At 41.6% G+C, this 12,775-nt stretch overlaps 1 protein-coding gene across 3 annotated transcripts in view; it reads right to left on the bottom strand.

Moving 5' to 3' along the window:
• The window catches only part of INPP5A (inositol polyphosphate-5-phosphatase A), a 251,562-nt gene that overhangs the window by 113,134 nt on the left and 125,653 nt on the right, over positions 1–12,775 (bottom strand). For all 3 annotated transcript variants that reach the window (XM_074875636.1, XM_074875638.1, XM_074875637.1), the window contains exon 5: positions 4,398–4,461. In XM_074875636.1, the coding sequence (XP_074731737.1) occupies positions 4,398–4,461 (64 nt within the window). The remainder of the gene's footprint in view (positions 1–4,397; positions 4,462–12,775) is intronic.

Here is a 12,775-nt window from a genome sequence, read left to right as displayed (position 1 = left end):
TTTTAATTAACAATTGTCTCTGCAAAGAAAGGTGACATCCTCAAGTCATCCACTGAAGTCATTCAAACACTACAATGCCCTGAGACAAAACCAGAAATGTGAAAAAAAGTTCTTGTATGAACAGAGTGAATGTTTTCCCTCAGGGACGCAAGAGTAGCAGAGAATACGCTGCACCAAAACCAAGTGGTTTACTGAGTGGTCTAGAACAGGAAAATTAGAAATGTCTCTCTGAAACGTCCCAAAACAGAAATGGGGACAGTCAATGAAATTTAGAAACAGCAATGTGAAACCTGATAAAAAGAGGAAGTTCGTTTTCTACTTAATGCATTATTTTGCTGGGCAACTCACTGTCCCAGACTGTCAGACCTGAGCAAGATCCTGAAAAAGTCTGGAGATCTGTAACTACTGAAATAGCCAGAGCTACAGCAGAAATCATCCGTGCATAATCAGAGCTCAGAGAGGACAGCTGTTAAGCGTCACGGCCTAACCTAAACAGATTCCTGAGGTGCAACGGCCTCACCGATGCCTGCCAGCAGATCCTCTCTGGGACTCTGTCACGTGTAGAAGGAGTTGCTGGACCAGCTAGAGCAGTGGTCTGACACAGCACTGCCATCCCTGCGTGGAAACGATTTTCAATTCTGCCAACATCCCCAGTCCCTACATGCCAGCCTCCAGTCAAAGCGGCCAGTAACATAAATCGCCAAGGTTCGGCTGGGTGTTCCTTAACCAGTTAAGAGACTGAAAATGATTAAAAAAATAAAAATCAGATCTCAGACAAAAAGGCATTTTTTTTCCCTCCCTTATTTTCTCCTGAAACATTCTGTGTTTATACATGCAGCTCAGTCAACTCTGAATAATTTGTATTGTCGCTTGAAAACCCTTAGAGTAAAAAAAGTCTTATTTTTGAATGGCCTTGACTGGTACTAGGCCTTCTGCATCAGGTCTCCTGATCAGATTATTTCAGTCCAAGAAAGTAAAAATCTTTCTCTGGGGATATGCAGAAGATGAACTGGACTCACTCCATTCAAATCCCGTTTCAGCTGCTCTGTGACCCTGTAGCCACCCGCCTCTTTCAGATCACCGATTTCTGGCCACCAGCACAGGAGGCTGACATGCACTTAAAGCTGGAATGGGTGCTGTGTTCGTAAAAGAGACTTAGTGGTAAAGCACAGCACTTTCCAAAGTCTTTAATGAATGGTAACACAGACACACAGCACAGACTTTCCAGCCTTAACAATCAATCTATGGATCTCTACAGCTCATGAACAAGAGGTTCTGCTTCTTGATCCACTTCGTACTCAGTCTCTCTCCTGATCAGGGCAATGTATTGGCATGTCTAAAGGTGAGAACCTGATGTAACTTACCGAACTCCTCCGACATGGGAATTTGGGAAGCTATCTTACAGCTATGGGTAAGCTGGAACCACCCAGTCGGATTGAGTTTTGACTAGGAACGCGTTCCAAAACAATTATCAAGAGCCCTGAACTGTCCAGTTCTACTGGATATCTGGTGAAAATATACCAAGCAATACAAACCATGGTCATTTAAGTTGTCCAGATAAAGTATTTTATATAATTTGAGGAAGCATTTACTGTAATGTAGCAATATACCTTCAGGGGGGAAAAAAAAAGTATCATTCTTTATGTGTCAATCACTTTGAGATCTGGCTCCCACAGGAAGACTAAACAAATACCCTGATAAACTGATGCGGCATCATCCTAAGTAGATCACAGATGGATGTGCCTCTTTCAGTAAGTTTAACAGTGTCAGCAAAAACATCCCGATGTCATTCAGGATACAGAAAGAATTTGGCAGAACTGTAAGGACTGAAGGCTTCTGCTGTGAGAACCTAAATAAAAGGTCAGCTTTTGGCAGAAAGGAGGCACTTAGCCACCAACGCACGTTAACATCAGTGCTGAAGATGAACCAGTGATTCATTCACATGACTGCTGAGAAGCAAACACAGGAGGGAAGAAGCATGCCTTCTCATGTACCTCCAAGTAAAAATACTGCTGCACTATTTCTGATTTCACACCAGAGAAAATGAGATTCTCTCTGTAAACCAAAGCAGTAGACTGAAACTGGCCTAATACCCTGGTCAGCAAACTCCTCTGCCAGACAACGGCCCTTTAGAACACGTAGCCTGGCAATCGTTTAAATTGCCAGCAAACTTTTGGGCCTCTGACCACTGTAAAAATAGTCCAACACTTTCTGTGCTGTAGCAAACAATGTGAGGCTGTAGGAGAAAATTGTTCTCATTTTACAGCTCAAATATGTCTTCCTGAGAACTGAAAAACAGAGACAACCTTTTTTTCCCCAAATACTGCATTCAGTCACATCCAACTGTGCAGCGAATTTTGAAAAGACACAGTGATGTTACAGGAATATTGAATTGTACATAAACACCTATTTTCTGCATGCTTTTGAGTAGAACCAGAATTTCATAATGATTTTTGTGCAGAGAACGTTTGTATCCATTTGGATTTTTCCTCTGATTTAAGAGCTTAATACACTGTGAAAATGTCAATAGTCATGAGAGAAGAGGCAAGTTTTACATTTCCTCTGAAAGATGGGAGCCTTCAGGGTCATATTTTACAAACACTACACTGGGAGACTGATTCTGCTCTACATTAAGAGCGCAGTGGGTGACTTACAACACTGATTCAGTGTAGCACCTGCTTTCCTTGGATTTTTATTAGGAGTTTTTTCTTTCCAAGCGATGACTGGGCCAAACACATCTTTATGTGCACGGTTCGCACCCCATCTGGCTTCGCTAAGGTTCTGAGGAGCAAAAGGAAGCAGTGAACATTTAAAGTGTCTATTTTCTGGAACAAGTATCTGCTTATTTCTTTGGTGTCGATTATTTTCCCCTACACTTCTTCCTTCCATTTTCTCACTTTTTTTTAATTCTTACATTTTCTTTTAAAAGACGTACAGTAGCAAATAAACTGTCAATCAACGATTAATAAATGCAGAACACTCCTCTTTTCCTAAATCAGTTGTCCTTTCCCTCTGTCAGATGCTGCCAGAGCAGGACACCTCTTGTCTGTGACCAGCAGGAGGGAACTTTAGGTGGAATTCAGAGCGAAGCTGCTGGTCCTCCAGCGCTGGCGCGATGAAGTATGGCCTCAGGAATTAGGTGTGCAGATACAGCTCACTACCACTGACACTCACCTTGCCATCACGTGGCACAATGAATGCACAGCTCCTAACAACGGCGGAGCAGCAGGCTGCTCAGCCCAGGGATGGGGGTGACACCCGGCTGCACGGGCAATGACAGTCTCCTCTGATGTTTACACCTGAACACAGTTAATCTGAAAATGCTGTTGTCACTTAGTGCCTGCAAAGCTGTTCTAGTCTGGGAGGACGGCTAGGTACAACCTCTCATTAGAAGTCCCTACATCACTATTGAGTTTTCCAGTACGATCTCTCAGAAATAAAATCCACTCTGAACTGCCTATGATATTACAGCTAAAACTTTCCTTCAGCATTGAAACCAGTGATGACAGGAGGACTTATGTTGGTCAGAACCTGAATTGCTATATACATAGAACTACTGTTCAAATATTTCAGGGAAGGAAGACCCTGTACCCTCAATTACATAAGCAGAGAGAATCTGTCTCTACTGAGAACAAAAATAATGAATCTATATAATTAAGACAATTAGTTCACTCCATAGTTACCACCATTTCAACAGTGTCTCAAATTAATGGGATGCTAGATGTAGCATTAATGTGATTCAGCTCAGAAAGCTAAGTGAAGCTCAGAAGATTTTTGTATTTAATGTACAGTCAGTTCTCAACTGAAATAACATAAATTTTATATAATCTTTTCTATATACACCTCAGGAAGCATTTAATAATTTTCTATGGTGTCTCTAATATTTAATGTACATAGCCTAGCATTACTTTTAAACTTCTGAGATTTAGCAAGACCTCCAACCCGATGGATCGATGGGGGTTAAAACAATGACACCCTCCTACTGACCTGTACTGCTCCAAAGTAATTTAAGCCATAAATCTACCTCAGCTGCTTTGCAAAATGACCATCGCTGTTGGACATTTAAGGTCTTGGTCCTATATCTGATCTACATGGAAGAACCTTGTGGCCATTCAGAGTTCTTCTGAAATCATCAGGGATCTCTATGGATCCAAAGGTCCATCTGCACAGGAATGATTAATGCACCAGTTTTCAACCTGTGGCCAGCCCACTGATTTCTTCTAAGAGGTCTATAAAAGGTAAGAAAAGTAACATCTGTCATCAATGGACCTGCATGCATTATACAGAAGTCTGCACAGCATGGAAAAGCTGCTAGGCAGCACTACCAGAAAAGATGACAGAAAGCTGCCTTGATGTATAAAGCCAAGTGACAATTAACATTTAATTCCTTTGCTTACCTTTGAAATCAAACTGGTAGATGTTTTTCAAAGATTCATGAAGAAAGTAAAAGCTTCCTAGAGCCTGTAAAAAAAAACCCAACAATAAAATAAGAAATTATAAAAAACCAAAAAAGTATCATGCTTCCTGAAAATTATAAAAGCCAAAAAAAGTATCATGCTTCCCAATTAAAAAAACAGAAGAAATTAAATACTAATAAATAAATTTACTATTTTTTACATTTTCTAAGATCTATAAACACATTAATTTCCTTTGTTGCTTCTCTAAAGGTTCATAAGCCATTATAAAGATGATCCTTAACAGCTGACTAAACATGGTAAGGGCACAATTACCAGGTGTACGATTAGAAATACCAAATGGATGGATGCAATTAGTAATACAGACGAATACCTTTCTGAACACATCACACATCCCCACAACTCTTTTATAAAAGCCTGGCAATTTCTGCTTCACTTCCAGAGCAAAACAAATGCTTTTGGAGGCTGCAGCAGAGAAACAAGGGAAGGGCTGGGAGATTCCATAGCTCCTGAGAGCCAGGCACAGGTTCTCCGTCTTCCGTCTGCACCATGCAGAGTGAGTGACTTCCTCGGCTGCAGAGCAAGCATAACACTGACAATCTAACAGGAGTGTTGGGAATATCTGTACGCGCTTTTACAGCTTTCCCTGTTCATAAGTGTTCTGACAACAATCATAACAACTGAACAGCACAGTATGCCCACTCTGCTAGCCACCCTTGGAGGGCAACTGCTACTCCCAGCTTTGGTGCGAAGCCTGCAGAGACAAGTATTTTCTCATGATGCGCTGACCCAAAGAGAAAGAATATCCAGTTACCTAGCAGAGGGGATTACATGTTTGAATTCGTTAAGTTTCTTGACACTGGCAGAACTGACGTGTTTCCAAGTATAAGCAGAAGTAGAGTTTAGTGCCCATGGCAATACCTGAAAAATGTTACTATTGAAAATAAAATACTACGTGTTCATAGTTTGATTTAGATAGGACTTATAACTCCTCTGCTGATCTAGTCCTGAGCAACTATTCTCCCTAGGTTTTTTTCAAAACAGTGACCTAATCCAACTACGGAATTCTGTTACCATTTTAATGATTAGTCCATGTCTGAGTAAAGCATGTAAACATAGAAGCAATCTCTACTGCATTCGGAAAAGCTTATCAACTCCCACCTCAGCAAATTGATTATAAAAGCATACCAAAGTCCATCTGTAGTCAGCAAAATATTAGTGCCTCTTCTTTCCAAATACCTAAGTCCTTTCGTGGTTTCTGAAGATTTCCAAGATTTTAATCCTCAGTGCATTACTAAAGACAGCACCTTTGCTCAGGACACCACCGAAGCGTGCCCCTTCGCTGCAGAGGCACAAGCACGTTGGTCCCAGCGCGGACATGAGCTGAAATGGCGTTGATCTCCAGACTGACCGCAGCACAGGGCGCGCTCTCCAGCTGCTGAGAGGGGCAGTCAGCCTGCGGTGGATTTTAGGACCCTTTTCTCTGCCACAGAGTTCCCATAAGACATGAGGAAATCCACTCCAAACTTCCCATGTCTAACAATGATATAGCCCTCATTTTCTGGGTACCCCCTCAAAGTTCTGGGATCTCATTTAGAGAGGGCCTGAGCGAACTCAGCGGCAACCGGCACTAACGGCACCGTGCTCCAAACAACGCGTCACAGCTGAGTGAAAACCACGCTTGCTGCGATTACACTGTCTCGTGCAAGTAAAACGAAGAAATGAAGATCTGAGGTGCGAGGGACCATCTAGCCCAGGGGTGGTTCTCAGACAGGCCACACGGCAGCAGCCTGCCCGTGCAGACCCCGGGGAAGGAACACTGCGGGCGTGCAGGCCAGGAGAGCTGGCCAGGCCTCCTCTGCTCCGGCACCTGCCACCCCCACAGACCCAGCGCCTCCCAGACCCAGGCATTTTAGCTAGCCTGTTCCTGAGGCACACAGAAAGACAACCCTATTATCATAGCAGGGACTGTTCCTCCTCCACCAGAACATTTTCCAGGGTTTGCAAGTTACAAATTTAGGCCATGCTGACAAACGATTTTCTAACTTGCACCTAAGAACCTCCGCAGAAGAGGCTTCTACAACCTCCTGACACAGCTGGACATAATTTTTCCCTATCCTGAAACTTACAGTTTCCTTAACAGGGACAGTCCTCTTTGCCTTCCTGCTCCAGCTTTTTCCCCGTATCCTCAGCCGTGACCCTCCATGGAGCAGAAGGCTGCTAACCCGGGGTGCCTGGGCCAAGATGGTCCCGTCCTGGCTCCATTTACATCACGGAAGCTTTGCCAAGATTTCACCTATACGTACTGTGAGCTCACTGCTCGCTTTTACTTCTTCACAGTCATTTAACATACTGTTTTATTACATAAATTTTATTATATATATAATTATTATTTTATTATATATATTAGAAGAGAGTAGAGAAAAATCAAGTGAGAAAGACAAAAGTAGTGTAAACATACCTTATAGCAAAATATAAAAAAATGTGTAAATTTTAAATGAGACCATGATGAGCCTTTAAATGCATCCAATGCACTCAACAGAAGTTGGGGGGGGGGGGGGGGGGGGCGGGAAGCAGCCTGCCACTACATAAACACTTATTGAGAAGTTTAAAAGAAGCAATGCATTAAACAAAAAAGATGATTTAGTTTCATTTTGTCGTCTTCTCCTATAGCAACAGAGACCCTCCTGGCAGAGCAGTGTTTTGGTTCAGTGACTGCTGCATTATTTATGAGATGCTGCACATCCAGAGATTAAACATTTGCTGATTTGTCAAAAGCACAAACATGAGGTCCTGCCCATCTGCTTGACATATTAGTCCATCCAACAGAAAACACTGTCACACATTTAATTGATGAGTACACTTCCCTGCGACCCAGTCAGCTTCCTTTAGGTCTTTGGTTTTCTTTTTTATAACGTGGAGGAGGCAAATAAGAAAATGCAGGAGACACTCTTGTAGAGGACTCAAGGTTAACTATCCTGCGGCAAGGACACACTGCCAGAAAAAAAAATAATCCTGATACAAGATAAAAACATTGCCACCTGATATTTAATTTCCAACTGAAGAAAGTGTCATTAGCAACAGAAAATGCTGCTGTCTCAAGCTAAACTTTCACTATACTCTGCCTTTGGATTTTAAAAGCAAGAGATTATTCTTAAATAGCAGTATGTTTACAGAGTTTTTTTGTAGAGAAAAGTGCATCTTGTCTCTCAGAGAGCTAAAACTAGATAAAAGTCTTAAAATCACATGCAAGTACAGGCAAAATTCAATTGTTGTACTTGAAAAAATTTATTTATATACATGCAGTTCTTATCCTACTGAAATCAGTGTGATCAATTATGAAGTACAGTACTTCTGAGTGGAAGGACACTACAGTTGAGCTCTTACCTGCTTATTCATTTAGAGAGCTGACCTTAGATAAAAGCTTACAATCTATTACCTCAAATTTAAATAATTTGAATTTGATATATATATATACACACACACCTTATATTATAAAGAAAAGGAAAGTATGAACAGCTGGATGAGTTCTCAGTTATAAAATCTAGTTAAACATGATAAGTCTATTTTACCAGAAGCTATTATTAACTTAATAGAGTGCACTGAAGTCATGTGTGTAGACTTGAGTCATTCTCCCCTCTCCTACTCTTTCTGAATTCTTCCCAGCTGGTCCATCTCTTTCTTCAATGCACAGGGCAAAATATGACACTTTGCTATATAATATTATTCTTTAAGAACTCAGTATAAGGATACAGCTTTATTTCAGCTCCTTATATGGTCTTCAGAAGAAAAAAAATGAGCCTCGACAAGTATCTGGAAAATATCATCCCAAATGCCTCAAGTCTGAAAAATTTAAAAGCAACTGAAAATGGGATTCTGGAGTGGGAAATCCTGGGCTAGGTCAGTAATGTGTGGCCAGTTCAGCCCACCTGTAACATCTAAATACTGGTTTTATGAGAGCTTTTCTTTTTCACATGATCTAGGACAGTAGAACCGTGCAGGCTGGAAGGGAGCTCAGCTCTCCAGCTCAAGCCCTGCCCAAAGCAGGGTGGCAGCGGGGCTGCTCCGGGCACCACCCAAACGATTCGAAAGCCTCCAGGGTCGGAGACTGCCTCCCCTGCTGAAGCCTGTTTCAGTCGTTTGACCACCTTTGGTGTAAACTTTTCCCCCTTTATTCTCATTGGAATTCCTCTTGCCACAGCTGAGTTGGAAATGTAAGGCTAACTAAAAATAAATATTTGGAAATAGCGACCTATCCAAATCAGGCACAGATAATTTTAAAGACAGGTGAAAATTTCAGTCTAGGTGACAGGATTATGAATTCTGAAGCTTCTCTATGTAACATGACAATAAATAAATGCAGAAGAATCAGGATGCTCTAAAAACTGTCTTATTTAGATGCCGTAATTCTATTAAAAATAGTACTGTCACTTGTGCTCAACCTACAACTTTATTTCTGACCATCCTGATTTGCTCACTGGTTGACTTCTTACAGTTTTAATCTGATTTTTAAAAACTGATTTTGAAGAATTATGCAGCAAAAGTTTGGTTTGATAGTCTACATTTGTAGCACTGAGCGCCAACTAATTGTGCACAAGGAACTCTGATAGCGATTAAGTAACACGGTAGTTTCAGGAACTGATACTACTACCATTAAGATAGGCTTCGACTGTGTAATTCTAAACATGCCATTGAAAAGAAACAAAACTATAATGGAATGGAAATTACAGCTATCACGATCTTCCGCATTGTTATAGCCTTGATCATATGTACATAAATGTTAACTTGTAAAAATGACAAGAGTGCAGTTATAATTCACTGCCCTAACACAATGAAATATAAGTAAAATGAAACTTTTTTTCAGGGCGTAATGCCTAGGCCCTTTATTGAGGAGATTATGTTAATTCAATTTATTTCTCATGAAATGACAGTTCAACAATAAAGTTAAATTATATTAATTCAAAGTTTAGAACTTTGCTTTATTTTCTTATTTAAAATTTCAATATTTTTTGGAAAAAGAAGTAGTGGCACATACAGTAGCAGTAGCACCTACAGTATCTAAGTAATATTACACAGAAACACATTACAAATTATAAACCACCCCAAACAGTTCAACTTTTAAAAATTTCAAACATAAAGAAAGCAAACTTTAAAGATTGTTGAAATGGATTACTTCTGCTGTTAGCACAAATTCTATGCCATCTGTAAGCAGGTGTTTTCACTAAAATGCAGCCTCAGAAGCTGTGTTATGTGTTGTACTGTACTTTCTCAGTTTCTGCTACATCAGTCAGTGACTGTAGAACAGTGAATCACTGAATCTGCAAATATTTAAGCCCTCTTTACGACAGTCTTTCTAGAGTAGAAGCCTGAAAAATAACATGCCCTGAGGGTCACCGTTGTTGACTCTGCCGTACAGTCAGGGAGCATGCACGTTCCGCAGATGCGGCCCCCCCAGACAGCGCCGCAGTTACCCCTGAGTGGATGATCTGCTGACTCCACCTCAAGCGTTCAGAGCAACTGCCCGCCTGAGATCTGGGCTCAGACACAGCGCGACAAGCCCCTGCCAGCCACGCTGAACCCGAACCGCAGCGGTACTGCGGGACGGGACATGCTCTGCTCTACGCGTGGTGTCCCACTGCAATGAAACGAAGGGAGCACCCATGCTCTTCTCTGCCTGATTTTCCAGTTAGTCTGCAAACACAGACAGTCATGGAGACTGTATTTCAGTAGCCCTGCCACTGAGTGATGAGTAGACAGCTCACAGTTAGGCTCAGATCAGGAAGTTCTTAATTTGTTAGGCCAACCTGTCAACCCTTGGGTCTGTAGCTCTATCAAAATCACCTTGTATTCAGTAATACCCGAAGTTCCTAAAAGTTCAGGAAGATCAACACAACCTGTTGACCGCGGGTGGTCACAGACACCGCACGTGTAATCCTCCGGACTGAACAGCCCTTTTCCCCTCCTGGCAAAGCCAGGAGCTGACAAAATAGGAAGGGCTTCATCAGAGTTTGAGTCGCCTAGTTATTCCCCTAAGTATATACACAATGCAAAGTAATACCCGTAGCCATGAGGAAATACCACACAGTCACTGCTGCTGGCTCTATTTAAATTTATTGACATTTTGCTTCATAGAGAAGTTTAAGCGTCGTAAATAGGCATGAAAATATATATACACCCTAACTAAAAGAGCAGAAAGCATCAAAGTGAAAAGTCAGATAGGGCAGTCTTGAACAATAGTAATTTTTAGCTTGGCCAAGCAGCTTAGAAACGCACAAGAATGTTAAAACCGATTGCCAATTGTTCTTCTGTCTCCACCATACGTTGTAACTAAACAGCTTTGTGTTAACACTCCTAAAATCAAATAGTTAGACCTGCACACAAAATCCTACAGGTAGACTAGGGAAAATTTCCTCTCTGCACTCCTAGAAACTCTTTCAGTATCGCAACCACTAATTGTAGAGTACACAAACACATGCTAGCTTTTGAAAGCTTTTGTGAGAACGGCCCTTACGGAAACGTTCAGGAACTCGGTGAAAAGGCCAGGCGATTATCTCACAGCAATACTGTTATTAACCAAATGCCTTTTTTCAGGACTGGCAGAAGTACCTGACCATTCTTACCACACGTGCATACAGAACTGTACTGCCGGCTGTAGAAACAGACAGTGAAATTTAACTTACAGTCAGCACACATTAATTAGAAGAGCTTTGCATCTCCCCCCAGAAATGTATTATGGAGGAAAAACTAGGTATTTTCTCCCTGTTAGTAGACTGACATTAAATGTTCACTGCTTTTAATTAGGTTCCAGAATGATACGCCGTGCAGTATTGGAGACTTCTTTCACTATTCCATGCCAAAAACTCATCTGGAAAAACCGGTACTGATGGCAAGATAAACAAATTGGTTGTGATGGATCACACATCTGGCATTACTAAAAGCATATTCCTTTCATTATACAGAAATCTCGCCACGAAAGTCTGAAGATTTAAACAGCTATAATTTTTTTTTTAACAGCTAGTTGGCATAATTTCTGTTTGAAGTACGTCATTTCCACTGTGGAAATTTAATGCATAAAGGAAATACCTGAATAAAAGTTTAATTACTGTACAGAGTAAACATTTACTGCATTACCTCACTAAATGCGATAAAGTTAATATATAAAGATTGCTTTAAATAAATTTAAAATAAATTGCCAATGATGACACAGAAACTGTAATTCATGTAGTCATAAAATCCATAATTAGCTTTAATGAATATTTAAAGTCAAAGTTCAACCCAACTTTTTCAATGTTTAACCTACTATATCAATATAGCTCAAGGAATTCATTTATCATTGAACATGACAATGTCTGAATATTAATTAGTGTGGGGCACTGCTGACAGGAAGCCCTTATCTCTTACCAGTCTTTTTGGCTATGCTGTATGTCAACAGCGTGTTTGTCACGCCTGATATTATTGATTACCTGCCTGTTTTGCTAACAACAATTAAAAAAATATTTTACATATTTATAAACCTGAACATCAAGAGCACATATTAGTTTCCCATTAGTAAAATGGAGTCTATTAGCTGCCACATTTCAGCCAGGGGAAACACAGCAAATGAGAAGTTGCAGCAACTCCAGACAGGAGGACAATAATTTTACGTAAAAGCACTGTTACTGTGTACTATATACAGGGACACCTTATCTGGATTCATTTATGTCACAATGAAGTTTAAGAGACTTCAAACAGAAAAACCCGAGATAAGAAATGGCGCAGGCCCAAACTTCCCCCTGGCCTCCCTGGAGCGGGGGTCGCAGGCCCCGGGTGGCGGTGAGGGCACCCGCCTCGCCGCCACCTCCCCAGCCAGGCCAACGCTGCCGGGCCCCAGGCCCATAGCCTGGGCCGGAGCCGGCCTGGGCAGGGCCCTGCCTGGGGGGGACCGTCCCACCTGTCTCCCCGGGGCCACAGCAGGCCCAGGGCACTGCTTGGTAATGGAGGAAGCGCCTGGCTGTCCCTCCGCCACCGCGGCGTGGGGTACGCTGCCACAAGGAATGGCGACAGCAGAACGGCTCTAAAGTTCTGCTAGGAAACAAGCCGCAGGCTGCCCTGGATTTCTGTGGCAGTTTAGAGACACTTTGCGAAAACACCTGCCCCTAGTTTGCCTTAAAAAAGTTAATTTTTATACAACTGTCATCTTCGAAGAAATGAAGAAAGGGCACAATGCAAGGACTGACTGGTTCTAATACATCTAAACAGCGACCGACAAAGTAACTACAAATAATGAGCAATGTTAAAGTATATGCTTGTCAAATCTGTCCGTAGGCTACTCGATCCAGTATAGCTAAATTAACGCTAAATGTCTATTATTCATTCCAGGT

The sequence above is a fragment of the Strix uralensis genome, chromosome 7, assembly GCF_047716275.1.
Source record: "Strix uralensis isolate ZFMK-TIS-50842 chromosome 7, bStrUra1, whole genome shotgun sequence".
NCBI lineage: Eukaryota > Metazoa > Chordata > Aves > Strigiformes > Strigidae > Strix > Strix uralensis.
Note: the sequence above shows the minus strand (reverse complement) of the source record. Positions and strands in the feature narration are given on the sequence as shown.